The following is a 23,670-nucleotide window of genomic DNA, read 5'->3' on the forward strand; positions in this document are numbered from 1 at the left end:
ATGTTATCAAGTAAAATAACACAGTATATGTCTGTGTTAGCACTTAATCCAACAGCATTTTGTTTTGTCCCAAACCAACCCCCTCTGTTATCATTTCAGTATAATTCCTATGTACCTTCAATGAGAACAAATTGTTCAAGTTACCTGGACAGGAGAAAACACTATTTTGAAGTTTCCATTCCCATTTTTTCCCTCCTTTATCCTAATATTGTTTTTGCCTCTTTCATATACCAGGACTATCAAAACTCAAAGATGCTTTACCTAAGACATACACATAGACATACCAAAGATTTACCTAAGACATACACAGAGAATTTCACATAAAAGGTTACAGCTTCAAGATGTTACAGCGGTACTCAGAAAACTCCTTTGTTTTCAAATGATGCAGTATTATATCACAGGCAAAAGTAAACACAAGTGCACATGCTATGTGTGTGTAACCTCTTCACCCAGTAAATTAGATTAGTGTTTTTTGTAGTGTAAAACCCCAATATCTGGGTGTGAAATGCTGCCTGAGCACCCGGAGCTCACGGCTGATGCACCCACAGTGGCTGTCAGCATTCAGCATGCTTCTGCTATTAAATCAGTCCTCAAACAACGAGCTGTGAGTTCCCATGGAAGGGAGCCCGGGTTTGTGCCAGGGCATGAGCTCATCCTTTGTTTTCCCCAAGGCAGACATTTTCCCTCCTTCCTCAGGAGAGTGCTGGTTGGTGTCCTGCTGGCTGGGACTGGGGGTCACAGCAGGAGCTTTCCCAGAAGCAGGCATGGCCCGTCCTGACCCAAGAGCAGGGGAGGAAGGATGGTCAGGCTCCCTGAGAAAGGAAATTCCATCTCTCGAGCGAGGAGGCTTTAACCCCCAGCTCACAGAACTCAGCATGGCCGATGCCAGGCTTTTGCAAAGAAGCACATAGAAGTTTCCTGCTTGGCAGCAACCCACAGAGAACTTAAAACAAATACTCCATCTAATTAAAGTTAACTTAAATCCATTACTCAGTTAATTACATAAGGAGACATTCACCCTTAGTAAAAAAATAAATAAATTATATATATATTTATATAATCTAGCAAAAGGTAAATATGAGCATATTTAACACATTTTTAAAGGTATTAAAATCAGTTCTAAGGGACAGGTTAGCAGCCAACTATCCTCCCTGCTCGGCTGTGGGACCCCACTGCTGTCCCTGGGTGCCCAGAGCTGGGGCACCAGAGGCTCACGCTGCCCTGAAGCCCACATATGATTTCATTTATGTAATTAGGAGCAAGCACAATCAGCAGTGATACTATTTGTGAAGTCAGGGCAAGTATGAAAAGCTCCCAGGAATGATGCTGCAGAGCCCATGCTGGGTGGTTGCCATGTGCAAAGAGAGGCGGCAGATCCTCAGTCCTGCAACCAGACACACCTGAGCCCCTCTGCCAAGAGCAAACGAAGGTGTGTTCACATTTCCACTGGGCTGGCTCACACCCTGCACTGCCTGGATTAGGCTGCTCAAACAGTTACAGCAGATCCAAGTTTGTCCCAGTCCCTCCTCTTCACCCCATTCTGGCTGGCATTTTCACATAGCAAGCCACACTCTTGGCACCTGAGCAAACTAACAACAAATCTCTGTGGACTGAGACCTGGGTGTCAAAAACAGAGTAACACACAGGAAAAATAATTAATAAGTGATGAGCAGAAACAGCCTTCCCATTGTTCCTGTGCAACTCCCCTGGTGCTGTGGCTCCTCCACTGCCCAGAGCTCACCCTCCCAATGAGGGTCAGGCTGGGAAAGCCACTGCTCAGGACACAGCACAAGAGAGGAGCACGAGTGCTGATGCACCTCCCTCATCCATCCCCTGAGAATGACATGGGGCTGCTCTGCTAGCTCAGTAGCACCAGGACATCATTCCCCATGGACAACTGTGGGAAGTGCCTCTGCTGTCTGCACTGCCAGAGGAAACCCAGCCTTTCACCCCACGTAGCTATTTCAGCCAAGCATCCAGGTTTGGGAGGACTTGCATCCTACTCCAGCTCTGGCTACGTGATGACAATTTTAATTTCTGCTGCAATTATTCTCCCACCCACACACTCAATCTGTTATCAGTCAGCACTGACAGGGTCCCCAAAGCCCACGTTTCCAGCCCCCCTGGGCCAGAGAGCTGCCAATTCTGGCAGTTTGGGAATGAACAATAAAACAAACATCCTCTCTTTTTATTAGCCCTGCATGGCAGTGTTTTGACTAGCAAGCTCATGCTACAGGAAGCCAATAACAGTGGGATCCCCAGAAAGTGATGGATGGGTGCTCCCACTCCCCCTGTCTGCTGGGGAGGAGTGGCTGGGACCAGTGCCCACAAGGACACCAGCACCATGCCAAGTGAGACTGGGGATCCCAACAGGTCAGCAAGGATGTCATGTCTGCATGATGGAAATCTTGGCTGCTGGCTGGAAAGCTTTGAGCTGTCCCCAGTATCCCGGTAGGTCCCACCTCCACCCATCTCTGGGCCATCAGACAGGCAGCCCTTCTTTAGGTTGCAAGTCTGAACATCACTGCATTTGTGGCCTCCTCTGTAGGTCCTTCCTGTTAAGGACAGACTCATCTAGCAAAACCAACTGATAACCAAAGTCTGCTTTAAAAAAATAAAGTTATTTTTCTTAGAAGTTACTCACTCATCCTGTTCAGTGCTGCTCCTGCTAATTGTGAAAAAGCAGCTCTCCAGTTCCAGCTTCTTCAGTTTGAGGGCAGCTATTCCCCACAGTCATGGCAATAATCAAAGTTTTAATGAGGAGGATTGATCACATTTTTGGACTCTGAGTAGGGGTTTACCAGAAAGCTCAACTGAGAAACCACAACAGATTTAGAAAAAGGGGAGAGGAAAACTCAGCAGCTACTCCACACCTTCCAAGTTCCCCTGCACAGAAGGTAACTACAAATTTCACAGCCTTCAAGGCAAAGATTACATCTAAAAACCTAAATTGTAATAACAGAAATACAGACTTTCCTACAAATCACTCAGACTGAGGTATTCTGCTTACACTCACACGTTTCAGGCAAGAGTTACTGTAGTCATAAGTCAAGATTTTCAACAGATCTTTGTCCAGTATGATGAAAAAGCATATAGAAGAAAACCTGGAGGAAGAAAGAATATGTGCTCCACATTACTGCAAAGGCCACTTGGGGTAAAACTCTCAAAATCTTTTTCAGGGACAAACCCCCAGCCTCTTTTTGTGATTTGAGGGCAGAATTCCAGCAGAAATTTTTCCCTGTGTTTCGAAGCAGATTGCTTTTTTCCAGATGCAAGGAAGTGCACCTAAAGGTTGCACATATTGAGCCAAGTTATTACTTTACAATGAGATTTTTCCTTCTCACAATCTAGTACGTGCCTTTGCCAGGGGGGCTGAATGAACACAGCACAGGACAGCCCTGGGTCACCTGGCATCGCTCCACAGGGACCCCAGCCATGCCTGGGGGCTCTGCTCCCAGGGGATTGGTACCTGCAGCAAAGATTGGCTCTCTCTGGGTGCTGATGGTCACCCTCAGCCTCACGCAGGTCAGAGGACATCAGTGATAACACTTGGGTTAACACAGCTGCTGGCCTGTGCTCCAGGCTGTCAGCATGAACCACACTGGAGGCACAGGTGGTCTGGGGAGAAGAATCAACCAACACACCTTGGGTGCAAGCACAGCAACCTGGAGGTGTGCGTGGAACCACCTTCACCTCCTCTCTGGGAAACCCAAAAAGCCACTAAGGAAGACAACACATGGATAGAGGCACAAAAAAAAAAAAAAAAAAAAAAGCAAGAGCATGAATCTGCTGCCTGTACTTGTGTACCCTTGTTCACACACCTCTCTCAGTGCCCTACCACAAACACATCTGCTTTACATACCTACTCCCCAGATTTACATATTTGCAGTGTAGGTCTGGATTCAGAATAGTACATCCCTACCCCCTTCATTATATTCTATAAAACTGTCTAATTTTTAAAAAGATCCATATGTAACATATATTAATAGTCAGATTCAAATCCAATCTGCATTAAACCTCAGGAAGTTATATCTGGCAGTGGAACTGCTGCACATTTGTTCCTCATTTAATATTATTCATAGGTAAAGTCTAGTAAGAAAAAATATCTGTCAGAAAAGATGGCTGTAATTGATAAATTTAGCAAACATGGCCAGAATGCAAAGGCCCAAGCTCACACCTCAGCCTGTGCTGTGAGTCAGGGCAGGAAAGACAAACAGCCCCACGTGTTGCTGGTGTGTGGTACCGAGGCAGCTCTGCCATTGCTGCTGTTGTGCTGTGCCTCTGCCCGCTTCCTGGGCAGGAATGCAGAATATCTGCAAATTCCACACTGCTGGAACGGCCAACAGACCCAATGGCCTCACACTCTGGTCCATTTCTCATGGGGTTTGGGGGATCTCACCCTCGTCCTGAGCACTCAGTACAGTACATGGGGAGTACTTTCTCCCCATTCCCCACTGAAGGAGACTCCATTCCTTACAGCATCATCCCCTCTCTTCCACCCTTGAAGCTCTTGTAATCCTTCTGAACTGAGCCAAGGGAGGGCTGAGGGGCACCCTGGAGCCCTCATCACGACACTCTAAAAGCCTCTCTGGAAAGGAGCAGCTGAGCTAAGCCAGCAGACCCTGCACACAAGCATTTTGTAAGGGTTGGAGAAAAAGCACGGAAAAGCATATGACAAAAACCACCTCTGTGGAGGAGACAACCATCTGTGCAATATTTGAACACTCAGCATCAGCCAAAGGGAGCTCACGTGCATTGGGGGCAAGCACAGGGGATTCTGTCAGCCTGAACTGACATACTCTGATGTTGTGAAGGCTGTAGGCAGCCCCAGGGCCTCCACCTCTGCCCTGGGAGGGGTGACCAACCTACAGCAGTGAGAAGCCTCAGCAGGCTCGAGCCCTGCCATCCATGACCTCGGGTGCCCTGGGAAAGCTGGCAGCATGTGCACCAGCTCAGCACACATTCCAGGAGGAGCCAGACAGCATGAGCAGCCCTCTGCCCATCTATCCTCCTGGTCTCCTCCTTGTCCCCAGAGAGCTACACAACACGGACCAGAACATGCAAACATCGACAATCCAGTACCTTCTAAGCAGAGAGGGAGAAGAGAAACCCGATTCCACTTTCCATCAAGAAGCCAAAGGAGAATTAGAGTCACCTCTAACAAGCCATCAGAGATGGGCAGGAAAGATGGGGAGACCTGCTCAGCTCCATCCATCACCTGGCTGCTGCAGGAGACAGGGTAGTAAGGCAGGGCAGGATACAGCAGAAGGCTCCAGAGAACAGAGCTGAGGACAGAGGGAAGAGAGAAGCTGCAAAACAGAGAGAAGGAGTGAGAGAGAAAAAACCAACCAACCAAAAAACAAAACAAAACACGCAAAGGAAAAAGATGAGAACATTACAAAAAAAAAAAAAGAAAAGAAAAAGAAATCCACCATCATGGGAGGTGAATCACTGTCACGGGACTGGGAGGGTGCAGCAGATTTTGGAAGCAGCCAAGGCAGAGGCACACCAGCTGAAGCAGATGCAGACAGACCCTGGACATGCTGTACCTTGGGAAGGGCAGGTCCTGGACAGTCAGAGGAGTCTGCAGAGCTCCATCCAAAATAACACTAACTCTGAGCTTGGTCACAGCCTCACAGGGGTCAGGGCTGGATGTCACCCTCCATGTGCTGCCCAGCCATCCTGTGTCCCCCCAGCAGGCTGATCCAGCAAAGCCTGGCATGGCTGGAAGGCAATGACACAGATGGGATTGTGCCAGATCTGCTCAAGATGTGGCTCACCATGGGAACCAGCCCAAGAAAAGCACAGATAGACCTGCAGAGAACTTTACAACCACACATGGAAACTCCTTCACTTCTGGAAGGGGCACAGGCAGAGCACAGGGCTTTACAGCCTCCAGACATGGATGTCCTCTCCTCAAAACAAGCTGGGAGAGCAGCAGATGTGGGGCAGGGCTGCAGCTGCCATACCTGTGGGTCCGGCTCGATGTTGATCCGGTATGCTTGAGCCTTGCCATCTTCCAGGACAGGGGGGGACCAGGTCTTCCCTTCAGATCTGCAGTGGGAAATAAGGTAAACTCTACTTAAATTGCTTTTAAGAAAGCGCAAATGAAAGCACTCCCACCCAAACAAACAAAACCCACAAAAATCCCAAAGAAAGAAACAAGCTCCTTCAACAAAACAAAAAAGCAATTGAACAAATTTTAAAAAAAGCTAAAACAAACAAGCAAAAAAAAAGAAAAAAACAAATAGATATATAGCATCTATTAATTCTCTGGCAGGTTTATATTGTATTTCCAATTGTCCAAAATTATCCTCAGAAACATTACAATGACAAATACAGAAGACAGTTTCAGCCTATTAAAACCATGAAGCTCAAAACCATCCTTGAACTACAAGTTTCTGTCTCAGTTTGGGGTTAAAGAGACAAACTTATTTTGGTTCAAGAAATCAGAATAGAGGCTCTTAGTGGCTCCTGCTTTGCATATTCCTGTCTTTGTCCCTTTATTCTGGCTGTGAATCCAGAAAGTATTCTGATTGTACATGTGTACAGATATATGTATACATATACACATGCAACCCCTGGCAGGCCTGTGTACTAGACCACATCAGGAATTCTATAAACACCTTTCAGGGAGAAGGCTTTCACCACCCTGTATGAATCATCCTGACCCTTTCAACAGTTGCCAGATAGAAAAAGCCCTAAAAATACAGTTTCCATTCCCAAATGCATCTTCAGTCCTGCCAAGGCAGAGCAGAATACTGTCACTGTCCAAAGATTTTCCATGTGCCTGATCATTTTTTCCCCACAAAGGCATGTGGGGACATGGGAGGAATGTGATCTCTAGCACTTAGGGTATGAGGGAGTCACAGGGGCCTGGGCAAGGTCCAGCAGGTACATCCACAGGCTTCTCAGGATGCAAGAAGGTTAAGTTGGAAGATGGAAACTCCAGTAAGTTCAAGATAAAGCTTTCAACATGCAAACTATTCTGTTTATCATCACACTCTGCATATGCAACACTTCACAAAAATAGGTGCTGTTCCATGGGCACAGATGCATCCAAGCATCCTTTGTGGACTCTCACCCCTGCCACATACCACGTTCACTGTCAGTTAAATTATCTGCAGAGTCCAAGTTTGAAAAATAAGGAGCACAATTTTAACCCAGGAATTCTCTTGGAGATTTTTACCTTTGGTATTTTGCAGCTACACAAGTCAACATATAAAGCTGCCTTTACAAATCTAGGGTCTGACCCAAAACCTACCAAATGCAGGGACTCCCACTGACTTGAACACACTTTGGATCCAGCCCCTGAGGATTTCAGCTTTTTTTTCTCATTATTGCCATTACAGCTTTTCCAACAGGGAGTGATTACTCTCATAGCTAGGTACCTTGTTCTGGTAATTTATCTTTACTGTTATTATTTGATTTTAGGCTGGAGCAATTCACTTATAAATTGGTCTTTCCAACTGGGACAAAGTCCCTCCCTGGAACATCAGCATTCCCAGCAACCCCCACTTGCTGCTTGCCATGATCTGGTGCTGTGTACATTGCTTCCACACTGAAAATCAAATCTGGAGGCGCAGAACAATGGAATGCCTAATTAATTACATTGGCAGGGATCACCATTATTATTTCTGTGCTTTCCCCTGCACTGAGCTAGCCTGAGGAGAGCTCGCAGTGCCCCAAGAAGGGTCCATGATGACTTCCCCCACTCAGCTCTGGAGTCCACATGCCAAACACAGCTTAAAGCATCCCCAAAGACTTCAAGCTGCCAGTAAATAAGAACAGAGCTTCAGCAAGGGATTCTGATTGCAGAAGATAAGAGCAATAGCAGTAAATTCATTCTGTGTGAAGGTATGGCATTCAGTCACCAGCACTGCCAGCACTCCCAGTTCTCCATACCCCTGGCAGAGATCACTGTCTGACCAGAAAGCAGATAAACCTGAGCTTTCCAAAATTCATCATGGGTATGTTTACACTTAATGACAGACATGGACAGACTTCAGTTTACATGGGGAACCCCATTCATGGTTAATGCTTTAATGATTAAACACAAGGCTTCACTATCAGTTCTGCAGAATGACAAGAAGTTCTTGGTATGACTGAAACCAACTCTGACAGCTTCCAGGAACAGTCTGAACAAAGCCAGGCTCACATCAGCCCCAGCTTCCACCTGAACTACACTGAAACAAGCTGATCCAGCACAATCTGGGCTCCACCGGGCACTTTGAAAGGCAAAGCTAAGGTGAATGGGAGAACCACCAGCCTCACCAAAAAGAAAGTCAAGTTGTAAGTTGCTTACACAGGGAGACCACCTCTTTTCCCTGGAAACAGCAAAATACCATGTAATCTGAAATAATCCAAAATAATTAAGAGATTACTCTGCCTGAGAGAGCAATGCTACAGGCAGCTACTGCAGGAGGGGCTGATGCTTGGAGCTCACACCCCAACCCCAGCTGCCAGGAACATCCCATGCCCACATCGCCAGCAGGACCAGCACCGAGGGGTCCTCTGTACCCCTAGAACAAGCTCCAGAGCAGTGGGGACCCAGGGCCAGCAGAGATTCCCCACCCCAGGAGCAGGTTCACCCTACCAACAGTCAGAGGTTTGTGTTTAGGCAACAGCAAAAACTCAACACATTTCTCATACGTCACAGGCAACAGATCAGGCATCACTCAAATGTTCCGAGTTGTTTAATTTACAGCTCAAGGACAGGAAAAGTGTTCTCAGATGTGCTATAGGGGATTAAAGGCAGCTATGTGGAAATCATTACCCTGCACTTACACCACTCTGCTCTCTTAATGGCATCCAGGACAATCCCAAGAAAAATAACTTGACCCATGTTAGTGCAAGGCCTTCCACACAGGGCTTCGTAGGAAATGGACCTATAAACAGGACATCACTAAGGAAACCCAAAGTTGCAGACACCTTTTATCCCACCATTTGCTTTCTAAAAGTCTCAGTCATTCCCAAAAGATTACTTGCATATGCTCACATATTTTACCAGAATGTTTTTTCACCTGGTAGTGATCTGCATCTCTCAAGTTTGTCGAGCTGCTTTTAAGTTGCAAGAATTCCTGTGTCTTCCCAAATTTCTTATTTCTCCATCCCCTAAAAACTAACATTTATCACTTGGGTAAGTGCCAACCTGGATCCAGGTCACTGCTGTCACCGTGCAGCCGCAAACCACCAGAATAATTATGTTGCTATATTTCACCCCCCTCCTTTTTGGGGTGACTCCTGGGTCCTGCCCATCTCCTGACTGCTCTTCACCTCCCACCATGGCGCATCACTGTGCTCACAGCTGATTGTTATCACTGATATGGCCATCAGCCTTCTAGAAGCTGAGCTCGGTCTAGAAGTAGCTACAGCCAATGCTTCAAACTTCCCAGGCTTGTGAATCTCACCCCAGTGAGGTGTTGGATCCATCCTCTGCAGGGCAGCTGAGCAGCACGGGAGCTGAGCTCTCAGCACCCCAAAGGACACAGCTCGTTCAGTCAATGGGAAGAAGCTGCAGGATTTCTCCTCCTTCATTCCTCTCAGCTGAAACCATTGTGTATTGCTCTGGAAAGCTGCCGGGTTTCCTCTCTATTCCTCTTCAAGGAGCTCCAGAGGGGAAGCTGTGATTCACTTTTTCAGTTGTACTTTTACTGGAAACTTGAGAACATATATTGTCATCCTTCCCATCTTCCAGCAGCTTGCCTGTGCTGCTTACAGCTAACAGACCCCAATAAAATCCCCAGGAACTGGGGCAGATGGGAGGAACATCAACTACGTGAGGTTCCAGGTACTTTTGGAGCTACATGTCCAGCATATTCCTCACTGGGCTTTCTTACAGAAACTTCCAGAGAAACTCCTTCTTTTTACATAGGGCAGGAATAGACAGAGAATCTTCTTAGTCAATTCTCCAAGCAGACTCAGCAGTGGCACACACACCAAACCAAGGGGGAAGAAACTGCTTCCAGGACATAGTTTAGATAGAAGGAATCAAAGCTGAACCTTTGAGGATTTATTCTTTGACACCACAGTCAGGAAATAAATTCAACTCAAGCACCCTGGGGTTCTTGGCTGCACCTGGGGCCAGGCAGATGCTCCCAGTTGTCCAGCACCCACCTGGCCCTGTGCACAATAGCCCCAGGGCTGTCACCAACAGACAGGGCTGGAATCAGATTGGACTGGAAATCATAAAAGTGTGAAAGTTGAAAAAAGCCTCTTAGACCATCAAGCCCCAGTGCTACCCCAGCATTGCCAAGCCCACCACCAAACCATGTCCCCAAGTGCCACATCCACATGTCTTTTAAATCCCTCCAGGGATATGAGGTCCCTGGGCTTGAAAACCCTTTCAGCAAAGAAATTTTCCCTGACAGCCAATTGGAACCTCCCCTGGCACAACACACTAACACACTTCTTGCCTCTTAAGGAATTTGTTGTGTAACTTGGAAGTAACTTCACAGTGAGCAAAAAGAACAAGTTTTATACCAGGTGTTTGTGAGTAATGGTTCATGGGCTGCTCAACACCCCGGATCTTTCTCCAACCAGCTGCCACGTAACTGGCCTGACCCTTCCTGCACTAAGGCAGGCAAAGTACATGTCGTGCTACCTTGGCTTGAGATTCAACAGCTGGGAAGATGATGATGGAACAGCTGCCTAATTTATCACCAGAGCAGCCTGAACCATCCTGCTGAATCTTAATCAGCACCATCACTGCCTTCCCCACAGCCCCACTAAGCCTATGTGAACTCCTGGCCTCCCATTCTGGAGCCATTAACCACAGCCTGAATATCCAGCCCTTGTTCCAGGAGTGCCCACACCAAGTAATTCCTCACATCTTACATCAGTGCCCACATAGGCATCAGTTACATAAATCAACTCCTTTCGTAAACCAATGAGGATTTTCAATCACTCTGTTTCAGAACAGTAAGGCCACTGTGCTGCTTTGCCTTTCACTGCCCAAAGACAGACTTGCACATGGTGGGGAAAAGCAGGACTCAAAAAATCCAGGGACAAAGCACCCACTAACTTCAGGGAGGTCAGGGGTCTGGCCAAGAAAGGAGGTAGAAAATGGAGAGTATGAAGAAGGAAGAAAAATCCCCTCAGGAGATTTGTCCTCCATAAAGAACAAAGAGATCCGAAAAAAAGGAAATATCTGCTAGTTTAGCCTGAGAGCAGGGGCAGCTTCGCAGATGCCAACACTGACTGTGGGCTCCAGGGGCACAGGAGAGCCATGGAGCCCAACACGCTCAAAAACATGTGACATCCCCTTGCCAGCAGTTTTCCCAATGTGGGCACAGGGCCAGTTTCTTCAGGAAAGCTGCAGTGCAAGCCTTCATCCTCCCTGGCAGACAACAAAAGGTTTAGAAAAAGCTGTATGGCTCGCCCTGGCCCTCTGGCACAGATGGGCAGGTCTGGACAGCGCTGCCAAGGGTTTCCTGGCAGTCTGTGTCAGCAGGAACAGGGATGCCATGAGGTCTCCCATCCCACACCCAAGGTCCTTTCAAGCAGTGATTTCAGCAAAACACAGCTCCAACCCCATTTTATGGCTGCCTTTATTTGATGCATGATACTTGGTCTTGGTCAGGCCATTCAGTAACTCCCCCTTCTTGTTTTCCCCACATTCTGACTTTCCTACTAGGAACTGAAGTTCCTAGTCCAAGGGCATTTACTGACCAGTCTGAAAACAAAACCCATCTTGTTCTCTAGCTCAGTAACACATAATGTCAAGGGTTGATGGAGAAAGGGCACGGAATGCAGCAGTCCAGAGGGCACCAGGGGGATGGAAGCACTGCACAGCTCCCTGCCCTCCCCTTCCCACTCACGCCTAGATGGAGGAAGCCTGCTGTGACAAAAGAGTTCTTCACCAAAGACACGCAACAAACAGGCTTCTTAATTCAAATGTATTTCAGACAAACACATTTAAAAATAAATCTGTTGTGTTGGCTTGCAAACTGTATTTTGTTGAAGGCAGTGTACAGAAAAGATGCTGCTTGAAGAGCAACTCTGCCCAAAGGAAAAGATACTAACTCACACCATCACAGGCTGGGCTTTCTTGAAGCTCAGCCTCAGAGCAGGGTCCAGGGTGTTGATCCAGAGCTGGGACAAACAGCAGTGGCTGGACATGCACACAAACCAACAAAACCCCTCATTATTGCCCCAGGACGTGGCTCTTGAGCAGGATCAAGTCACCCCATGTTCTAGGAGGCAGATCCTGGAGCAGGGATCCACTCACACCTAGGAAGGAATGGCAGATGTGCTTCCAGCAATGACTAACAACTGGGCAACAGGATCCAGCAGGTCACTTGGGAGACAGGAGAGAAATCCAAGAACCAAGTCACTGTGCACTCACTTTGGGCCAAACTAAAAATAGATCTAATAGCTCATCACTGGAGCTGCTGTCCCTTCTGCAGAAAAAAACAAACTACTCAGTTTTTCCTGTCAAGGGAAACACCACTCCCATGGACATCTCTGGGCACAGCCAAGGTGAGTTCTGCCCTTGGAGAAGCCACCAAACCAATCCAACAGTGTGATCTCCAAGAGGAGCCACCCCAAGATGAACAGCTCCTCACCTCACCATCTGTTCCTGCCTTGCAGAGCCCTAAGCATTTCTTTTTGCCTATGAGATACAAAAGTCATTAAAACCTGTGTTTATGAAGACTTTAAGGCCTAAGAAAACCGTTGCAATCCTACTGCTTAGCAAAGACCAACCATGTCACCCACAAGCCCTGCACCACTGAAAGGCTGTGGGCCACCACCAGCAACATCTCTTAGAAAATTCACCTCTTCTGGACACACCACAAGGTCTCACTGTTAAAAATATTCACACACTGTTAAAAATATTCACACCTAGGTACAGTTGGGAAAAAACAACCTGAAGCCACAGACCGTCCACACAGCATCTTCCATATCACTCTAAAGTCATGAATGATCATGGAAATGGAAACCAAGCAGGCAGATCATCCCTAACCCTAGCAAGGCACATACCAATGCTGCTGTGAGACCTCCGTGACCACAACCTCTGCCCTGTGCAGGAATCACCTCTTAGGAGAGGAGATGTACCTGCACAGAGATATTCAAGGGTCCAATCTGAGTCAAGAAACAAACATCAGTTGATATCGGGGCTACAATGAAGTGTAAAGGTGGGAATTCAGTCCATCAATTCACACAGCAGAAACCCTCATCCACGAGAATAAACACTGCCATGCTGCAGGTGAAAGCTGCTTTCAGCAGAACGTGGCTCTAACTCCCAGTGAAGCTGCTCTGCTGCCAGACCACCCCAGCAGCTGGTGGCTCACCAAAACCTCCTGTCACTACACAAGGATTTTCACCTCTTCCAAGGAGAGGTCCAGCAGCCTGCAGACAGTCAGGAAGGGAAGGACAGACAGTCAGGAGGTCCTGCCCTGCTCACAGGTCCTCTTGGGCATAGAAAATCACCTAGTCTCCCTAAAACTGCTCCAGATGGAAAGCAAAGCAACTGCCCTCCCTGGCTATGGGAAACCCCACCTGTGTAAAGGGGTTTTCTTTGCTGTCCTTATTTTCTTTCTTTTGTAATACTGAAGCCACACATCATCTGTACACCATGGGCTGAGCTCAGGGGACTTTGCTTCAGCCCAGCAGCTCAGAGATGCCTGTCTGAGGAACCATGAGGAATCACTGAGGGTTTGCTCCATTTATGGCAGCACTCCTTCCCCACTGCCCAGAACTACATGGCTTTCCAAGAAAAGTATAAACAGTAAATGATAGCTCTTTATATCAGGAAATGCCTCTTTAATCTGAAGTGGAAAACTATATTCACTTATTTAAACTTATGCCAAATAGTATTAGCCATTTGTGAACCTTATAAGGAGTGCTAATTTTGCTGGGGTAATTTGTGATTTTGCTATAAAGTGAATTCCAACAGAAATCAAAAAAAAAGACTAAGAAAACGAAACTAACCAAACAAACCCCCCCACAAATAAACAAAAAATCCACAACACACACACAAAAAACACCCCAACTAAAAAAAAAAAAAAGAAAAAAACAACCCAATACCAAACTCATGCTCTCATGCCTTCATTTTGCTTTGAAATACCCTAAAAAGTGAATTTGGCAGGACCTTCAAATGGTTTTTTTATTGAACAGATGCTTAAAATGATGGGTGAATGTCAATGAAGTGGAAGGGTTTGTCCAAAAGACATTTTGATTCCCATGCTACTCTTGCTTGAGTTGACACAACCACAAAGACTCAACTCAGGCCACAGCCTGGACAAGCCTTACAAAGTACAAATAATAATCCACATGTAAAAATGAACTGAACCCACTTTTTCTACCAGTGAACCATTAAAACTCATTTTGTTTTACTGTTTTTGAAAACAAAGGACAATTACCCAGACCACGGGGACGCTCCAAGAACCCAGCCTGAGAGCACATCTGCTCCAGGGCCAGCCAAAAGGGCTCTGAGCAAAACTGACACAGGAGCACACCAGAGAGAACCAACCTGTTCACAGAGAGCAGCAGCTGGTCCACACATGCTTTGATCTTGTTTTGAGCTTCTAGATGTGTCATGTTGTCCGTGTTCTCTCCGTTAATTGCCAGAATAATGTCTCCTGGGCACAGGTCTGCCATGGCTGCTTTACTGCCAGGGTTAATCTGGGGAAAAAAAAACAAACAAACAAACAAAAAAAACTTAAAAGAATGCTGGGTTTTTTTAAAAGAAGTCCACTTTCTTGGAGTAAGATGCAGGTAAAGGGAACAGTTATTTCTGGAGAATAAGTGTTTTCTCTACACCAACGTCATCCATCTGAGGCTGGATGTCAGAGCTCTCAGGTAAGCCCCAGGTCTCCAAGGGCCATCCCCTACAACAATATTCTTTTAAATAAGGAATTTCAGTCAACTGCAGACACTGTGTGACCAGGTCTCACCTTCACATTTGTCTCGTGCTTGAAATAAATGTAATATGTTCTTTCCAGAGAGATGCTTCACACTCCTTTGGCTTGCAGACCTTTCATGGTGCTGCAAGAGTCAGTCCCTAAGCAGCACATGAAACCCTCCTCTGGTTAACCACCCTCCCCCTGACTGGGGGAGAGGTCACCTTTGACATCACTTCTTCTGGACTGACACCCAAATGACTTGTCTCTTTCTAGCCCTGCATGGTCACCAACCCCAGAGGGGTTTAGCAAATATGGCACTTGGGAACATGGTTTAGTGGTAGCCTTGGCAGTGGTAACAGCTGGAATTGAGGATCTTTAAGGTCATTTCCATCCTAAACGATTCCATGGTTTTATTCTATAAATATCACACAGCTCTTTAAGCCTCCACAATTCTTTCCTTCTGGTTTTGTCAGAGTGCCAGAACCTTATAAAAGTTTTAACTTCTTTCCTGAGGAACAAATGACAGGTCCAGGTACAGTTTGTGGTCAGCAACAAGACCAATCCTATAGCCCATAAAAGAGGTTCTTGAGAAATTACCATTTCATTTACATCATCCTAAATGTGGTTTTAATTTTTACAGTAATATAGAATGACGCAAGGCATATTCAGAACAGGTAAACATGTCTGGTTAAACTCTATGCTGTGTTTTCCCTCTAATTTCCTCTTCAGTTTATTCACAGCATCTGCTAACCAAACACATTTTATCAACCGAGAAGTTACGGCAAGCCTGACTTTTGGTTATTCATGTGTCACTGCACTAAAGCAAGCTGGTGCTTTGGTTCTGTTTACTCTTGATTTACACAGATGGAATTCCCTGTCTTAGGTGGGAGTCTCTGCCCCACCCTCCTTGAGAAATCCAGACAACAGGAGCACTGCTGTACCTACCACCTCCCCTTGGCTTACAGCAGTGCCTGACAGCAACCAGGCAGACCAGGCATGGTTTTTCAGACAGTAAGACCAAGGGGGGCACTTCCCCAGTGCCCAGAAGCCCCCCAACCACAGGCCATCATGAAACAGGTGGTTTTTTTCAGAAAGGGGGCATGCACATGCCAGCTTTCATCTTGATTTCATACAATGCTACAATGGCTTGTAGGATTAAAGATCACCTTAAAGATCATCTTGTTCCAACACAGTAGCACATTCCACCCAGGTTGCTCCAAGCCCCATCCAGCCTGGCCTTCAACACTTCCAGGGACAATTAGTTCGGTTTTTGTAGGGAATTAGAAGAGGATTTAGTCTTACCACAACAGCCCCTGTGGATTGCACTAGAGCTATCCCTGGTGAGAAGCAGACAGCCCCAGTGCAACAGGGCCTGCTGCACTGCTCCCGGCAGGTCCACAGCCACTGGCACTGCTGAAACACAAACCTGGAGGTGTTTGACAAGCTCCAAACCACTTCTGACAGTTAAGTAGAACTGGCAGCCCAAGTTACAGCTTTTGTTGCATTGTCAGAGTAAATCAGTATTTGCCATTTGCCCTTCAATAGTTTCAGCTGGGCTGTTTAGCTCCAACAAACCTGCCCAGACCAAGTGCTCAGGGGCTGCCCCATGACTCAGCTCAGAGCAAACAACAGGAGACGGCTTTCAGTTCCACACACATTAGCTCTGACACAGGACATTTCAAGCCAGGACAGGATTATTTTTCCCCTGGCATTGTTAGGGGTTTTTTGACCCCTGTATCCATTCACAGGGCATTAGGGTCCTTTTACAGCCACAGAGGCTGCCAGACTCATCAGAAAGTCAACCTAAAGCTCAACCAGCAACTCCAAGGAAGCACCTCTATGCTCTTGCCTGCTGTTATCTGCTTCCCTCAGTGTTCATCCCACAGCCCTGGCTGCCAGCACGCTTTTAGACTAACAGACCTTCAGCTTGACCCAGGACAGCTGTATTTTGTTCTTGTCTATTCACTGCTGTCTAGATGTCTGATGGATTTTTTTCCCCGTACTGATCTTAACCGTGTTGTAGCTTCCTTGAAGAATAAGCTGTTCACAAATGGGACTTTAAGCTGTTTCCTATTTTAAGCTTCTGCTTTATTTCAAATTATTTTGGCAGTATTTTCATATTAGCATTTTATGCTAGCTGTGGAGATGACTGAGGGCTTGAAATGGAGCTTCACTCCAAGAATTCATCTGAGATACAGCATCAGTGTCTCAACAGCTTGGGAATCATTACTGTAATGTCTGTCAGGCCCAAAGTTTGTATTTTACTGAATAATATTTAAAATACGGTAGACTAAATTCTCCTAACCCACAGCTGTGCAAAGCCATTGACACCAAACACTCCACAGAAAGCCTGACAAGTCTGGTTATGGGTCAGTGCTGTGCCTGAATCCTAGTGCAGAGGTTCTACCTGCTTTGGACATGGCTTAGTGGTGACCTCAGCAGTGCTGGGTTAACAGCTGGACTCAATGGTCCTAAAAATCTTGTCCTACAAAGCATTCTGTGATTGTATGACATGGGGGAGTGGCAGTGCACAGAGGTCTTGGGATGGAGCTTGTATCAGAGGCACTCACTTGTGCCTCTCTCCAGAGAGCTCTCAGGTCTGCCCTGAGCCAGAACCACAGCCTGTGTGTGACTTCAAGGAATCAGAGTAATCAGACAGGTTGTGAAGTTAAAAACACTGCAAAGAAAACCTGCACCAAGTCACTGCAGCCTGAAAGGGGCCTCCAAAGGAGTTGATGTTTGAGAACAGGAGAAGATTAAGAAAAACAGTGGTAAGATTTTATTTGGTCTTGAAGTTCTCCATCTGTGCCAAAACCAAACCATTTCAAAACTCAATGCTAAATGAGCACAGACCAAGCCCAGACCGATGGATACGTAACTCGGGGTGGTGTGAGCTGTCTACCCACCACAGGCAGCAGAGAGTGCCCTGAAGCCAAGTCCCAGCTCATGCACCAGGGCCTAATGTGGCTTATGTGCCAGGGCACCTGCTGCACCCTGCGTGTGCCACACCTCATCTTGCCTGGGCTAGGTGCCTGCCAGAATTTGGGCTGTTTGTGTCCTTTTCTGCAGTGAAGAGCTCGGGCAGGGCAGTTACACACCAGCAAGGAGCCAGCCCAGTCCCTCACACCCTGCTAAGCCCCAGGGCAGCAGGGCCCCACCAAGTGTTGGTGTCTCAGGTGGGGAATGCTAAGTGTCCATGGGGTGGTCTAAGCCCTCATGCCATCAGCAGCTCAGCTGGGTCTTGCTCCCTGTGAGGCCACGTAGCTCCCAAAGACCCCTGCTTGTGCCATGGGGTGACAGCAACCTCAATATACCTTCAGAGCAGTCAAGTGTACAGCACCAAGAGCCAAAACCACAGCAAACACCACGGGCTTAAAGAAACATTAGTATTTGTATTACTATTTCCTTAAAGGTTATTATTTTTCAATCAGACAAGACTCCTGCCACCTGTGGAAGCTCTGAGCTCCCAAAGTCATCATGAAGCACTGAGAGGAACCCACAGCCATCAGCTAACTCACACCTGATTACTGCTGTCTTGCATGCAAAAGTATTTTCCCAACAACATAAATCCAAAGCCAACTAATGGAGACTTGGGGTGAAGTTGCCCAACACAGACATGCCAGTCCTGCAGAAAGGGAAGAGGACCATCTCTCCGGATCTTCCTGCTCCAGGAGTACCATCCAGCCTCTTCCTGTGTGCCATCCCTGGTGCTCAGCAGGTTCTGAGGCACAGCCTGGGATGCAGTCCAGAAGAGCTGAATGTTTTATAGAATCATAGAATGGTTTGGGCTGAAAGGGACCCTAAAGGGATCACCTCAATCCAACATCCTGCCATGGGTAGGGACACCTTCCACTAGACCAGGCTGCTCCAAGCCCCATCCCACCTGGTCTTGAACACTTCCAGGGATGGAGCAGCCACAGCTTCTCTGGGCAACCTTTGCCAATGCCTCATCATGCTCACAGAAATAATTTCTTCCTCATATCTAATCTAAACCTTTCTTACTTCAACTTAAGGCCAATTCCCCCAAGTTTTCTGCGAGTGAATCACAGCAACTCAGAGGAGCAGGTGCAGTGCAGTGGACCTGTCACCAGGGACCATGGCAGGGCTGGGTGAGCTCTTCATGAGATGGTTAAGCAGATCCCACTGCTACCCCCCACCTAATCACTGCTACATTTTCAGCAGGAAGGAACCAAGCATGAAATATGTGCAGAACCAGTTCATGTGCTGGGGAGGTCACTGGCACTTGTGCTTTCACAGCTCCTTTTATGCCCATAGAAGCTCTGGTGTGTTCTCTGCCCAAGGCAGCCGTGCACGCACAGCACGGCCGCCGCGCTGAGAATGCGGCGTGCACGCCTGCCAGCTTTACTGCTCTCCCAAAATTAAATAAAGAACAACCCTCTGAGTTTAACCCCTCCACAAAAACAAGCAGCTGCTTCCTTGCTTCTCTCTCTCAAAAAATGAAGATGCTTCAGAAAGCTTATAAACAGAAAAGACTAAAAGAAACAAACCACTTGCCCAGCAATGATATGGTAGAGCAGAGCACGGGGGTGTTTGCAGAGCACTTGCCCCAGGTAAGCAGCTCCAGGCTCTCCAGATCCCAGAGAACAGCCCCATCCCACACAGCATGCCTGTGGAGGGTGCATCCTGCAGGGATTTGTTCCCCTAGGGAGCCAGAATGTACTTTTCCCCTATTTTCTAACAAGAATATTATTCTTCCTAATCCCCTCAGGATATGTCTCATTTGTGACATCTTTCCATGTCCTCCACGTACAATTGTGCTTCAAAAAATAGCAGAGGTCCAATATTGGTGTCTGTCTCAACCCCCTCTATTGTTTCCAAGAAAAACACAAATTTATTTAACAAAAAGTTTTTTTCAATCATATTCTCCACTGCTTTTCCAGGATTATCATCCACCTCTCCACTCTCCTCTAAGGCAATTACCCTCCAGCAGCCCCCTTCCCCAGCCAAGTGCATAGTCTGATACTATGAGACTGGGATAGTCCCAAAGCCAGCAGCAGCTCTCTTATCTGGCCACTGGAGCATCACTAGGATTTACTGAGTGCTGTCATCTGACAATGACAGGCCATTAAAATAAAGTACATTGGGGCAACTGTCTTGTGCTTAACCTAAATTGGTTGGTGTTGGAGCCGTGCAGTCTAATTTAGTAAGCAAGATTATTTGCACCAAGAGAAGTTTGCTCTTGAAACACAGTGTTCTACCATCTGCCCTGGAGCTTGGCCCAGAAGGGAGCCAGGGCTGGGAGAGCATTCAAACCAGGGCAAAGTCCCCATGCCTGCATCCCCTGCCCTCACAGGGATGGGAGCCCTGCCCACCACAAGGATGGCTCTACTCGGAAACAGCTTTGCTTAAGCCAACTTTAGAATTGGGCAAACACCACAAGCTGAAACAATCAATAGCTCAGTAAAAGGTTAATTTGTCATATTCACTTAATCCCTTTTCAGTTCTACTCATTCCCCCAGAAACCTGCATCTAAGGTCACTTGTGTCAGGACTGAAGGATGAGGGATGCAGCTCCTCACTTCCTGCAAGGCCTCAGCACAGCCAAGGGAAAGATTAGGTTAGTCTTTATTCTCACAGAATTTTTTTTATCCAAATCAACAAAAGGTGTTTATTCAGGCCATTCCCAGCTACATAATGATCTCTGCCACACCTTCACTTTTTATTAAAAGTGCTACTCTAATGCATGCCATCGGTGAACAAAGCCAGGATTCAATGGGTTAAAAGGTGCAATCCCAAACAAGCCTACACAGACCACACCACTCTTCTCTTAAACCAGGGGTAGTTTGTTGTAGGCAAGGCTGGGGGAATTTTCTGTTCTGCAACTGTGATCAAAAGGACCTGATTAAAGTCTTTGAGAGACTTTCAAGATAGTGTGACAAAATTCTCAGCTTTTAAACAAAGCCTGTCTGTTCCATGCTGTGGGGTGGGGAATTATCTTACATAGCTACATCTTTTTTTTTCTAACAAGAAGAACCAAGAGTCAAATAATTTACTAATGAAAATAAATTCCCTAAACCCTTTAAACATTCTTTCCAGGGATTCTCTTCAGCTTTTCAAATCATCCTGCCTTGAATTCCTTGCCAATTCATTTGCATTCTTCTAGTTGCTTATATAAAGTCTGATGTATCAAGACATTATTTAGATAAGCTCACAGCCCAGTACGTGTAGAACACTGTTCATGCAATCTAAATTCATTTAACTACTGAAGAAAACGAGCTTAAAACAATAGAAGGGAAAGAATCAGAGTACAAGTATTATAAAAGGCAAGACAGTAAAAAATCCTTTTGAATGCAAGTACTAATGGATCCAAATCCAAATTTAGAAACAGTTTCATAGAGCAGATCCTAACCCAGCCCAAAGTATGAGGTCTCTGTACAAAGAAGAGGCTGAGAATCAGTGAAACTGGTCATGTGTTTTACAGCAACCAGCCACTAACCCATGTGCAGACCTCAAAACATGGATTGAGAAAAAAAAAGGAAGGGATCCACAAGGATCACCTGGTGTATCTTGTCAACAGCTCTCTCGCTCAGCCCAAGGGCACACAGCTCTGGCAGCGCTCCCCATGGTCACAGCCACCAGGAGCCCCTTACTCCCTCCTCCAAAGAGAAGTCAAAGATTCTGTGCTGCCTTACTGCACAGAACAGCCCCATTCAGCAATACAGCTGCTACTACACTTAAATCTGCTCTGTGTTTACTTTCCCTGGTTAGGGAACAAGGCCGGGGAGGGACAGCTGCCCCGGGGACACCAGTGAGCCCTTGGTGCGGGTGTGCTTGGAGCACCACGGCAGTCCCTCAGGTACCACACCACTGCACAGACAGACTGAGCAGCATCACAGAAAGTGCTTACAGCCAGAATCACATCATCTCCTCCAGGAGTTTAGGACCCAGCTCTCCAGTGAAGTTTTCCCCCCTTGGACACCCCTCAACAAGCAGCAGGGCTTCTCAAGCCCTTCTCAGGAGCAAGCCTAAAGCGCTGTGCAGAAGACACAGAGGAACTGCTTAGAGTTTGCCTTCCAAGCCATCTGCCTCTTGGTCAGGAAGGCAGGCTGACATTTTCCTTCCTATCAAAAGGAAAATGTACACAGAGTGATCTCCAAAGAGAAAAAATTTTTCAGCATAAAAAGTTTAATCCAGTTGGTGAGCATACCTGAAGTTTCAGTCCTGCAGCACACTCAGGTGGTAATCACAGAGTGCAGGGATTTGTGCCTTTGCTACACAGCTGCTTTAATGGTGAATGTCAAGTATTTTGCAGGGTTTGGTCTTTTGGGCCAGAACCTTTACATATGCTAAAGATTTCTGAAGTGTTTTGTTGCTCATGGTAAACAACAGCATTCAGAGCAGTGTCAGCATCCTGCAAACCTCCCCTCTCACAATCTCCTCTGTTGCTGTTGACCAGTCCTAGAGTCAACTGCTCAAGACAACTTCTCTTTTAGCCGTGCACTGCCCATATCTAATAATTAAGAATAATGACTTCAAATAATCTTCTTTTTTCTGGTATATTTTGTTTTCTGAAGCTTGGCCTGTAAAATGTCCTTGCCACATAATCTGCTATCAGTGCACACAATATGTAAAACTACTTAAGGCTTAACGGGTGTGAATGCAAGTTGCTCTGGTTGTCAAGAAGGATTGAGTGTGGCTGTGAGGCATCTTTATGGTGTTTGGAAAACTCATTGGCTGAAATCCTCTTGAGCAGCACTTTTTATTTTTTTAAAATACAGCTGTGTTCTCTGTGGAGAGAAAGCAAGGTTTGTTTTGGGCTTCTCCTGGCTGTAAATGTTCCTCAAAAGCCACACCGTGGCTTGACATCTTAGCTGTTGCTCAAGTAACATAGTGAAACCTGTGTTTGCTTGAAGTTTTTGTGTAAATTCTGAAGTAGAAACCAAACACAACCTTATCTACCAGGGCCTGGGGCAAGTGGGGTGTTAGGGGCTGTGTACAAACCCACTACACGAACAAGCTCGGTGAGATACAGCGTTTGCTCTGGCACACATCTGGCACTGATAACAAATCAAGCAGAGTATTTTTCTGTGAACTTGTTTGTTTTAACCTTTTCTATCAACACTGCTAGATCTTGAGAGAGCTACTGTTTTCTTTCACACTTTAAAACCTGTGGTTACAGATGACTTAAAAAATAAAAATGTTTCTACTAAGTGTTTGGGCATCTGAGAACCACAAGACAAGGCATTTTGAGAGCTCAGAAACTGGAAAACAAATTCAGTTGGAAATACTATATTGTTCCTTGTAGGATTTCCTGTGACATGTATTTCATCCCCAAGCTATCAAAAATGAAATTAAATTGCATTGGTCTGCATTAATGCCACACAATTCATAATGACATATTTGCATTAAAATTAAATGACTTACCCATTTTAAGGAGGACCAGGATTATAACCATCTGTTGTCTAACACAGCAAAAAAAGTTTAGGAAAAAAAGAACAATTGCACATAATTCTCCCTGTATGTTTCTTACACCAACAGGGCTGTTCTAGTAAGCCTGTTATCTAACTAGTCTCTTTAACCTACTTTATCAAGTGGGATTTAAGTGCACACTTCTACAAAATAATTTTGAATACGTGTCCCAACAGGTAATCTTTCAATCTTCAAGGAAAACTGACATCACCACCATTCAAAACAAAAAGAAGGGGGAAGTAAGAAAAACCCCAAACCCACAAATCTCTAATCCCAAATATCCAGGGACACTGAACCTATGGTGCTTTGTCCAGCCTGGCAGAGGCCTGGTGTTTTCATGGGTGTGCTGAGTTTATTTTGTTAACTTGCCCCAAGGTCAGCCCTTGCCTAAATGG

The 23,670-nt window shown here is 46.3% G+C and overlaps 1 protein-coding gene across 1 annotated transcript in view; it reads right to left on the reverse strand.

Annotated features, from left to right (window-relative positions):
* PDLIM4 (PDZ and LIM domain 4) overlaps window positions 1–23,670 on the reverse strand; it is a 48,142-nt gene that overhangs the window by 19,418 nt on the left and 5,054 nt on the right. Inside the window, exons 2-3 of the mRNA XM_038150317.1 lie at window positions 14,474–14,625; window positions 5,970–6,054 (exon numbers count right to left, since the gene is read on the reverse strand). Coding sequence (XP_038006245.1) covers window positions 5,970–6,054; window positions 14,474–14,625 — 237 coding nt within the window. The remainder of the gene's footprint in view (window positions 1–5,969; window positions 6,055–14,473; window positions 14,626–23,670) is intronic.

Source organism: Motacilla alba, chromosome 13 (assembly GCF_015832195.1).
Source record: "Motacilla alba alba isolate MOTALB_02 chromosome 13, Motacilla_alba_V1.0_pri, whole genome shotgun sequence".
NCBI lineage: Eukaryota > Metazoa > Chordata > Aves > Passeriformes > Motacillidae > Motacilla > Motacilla alba.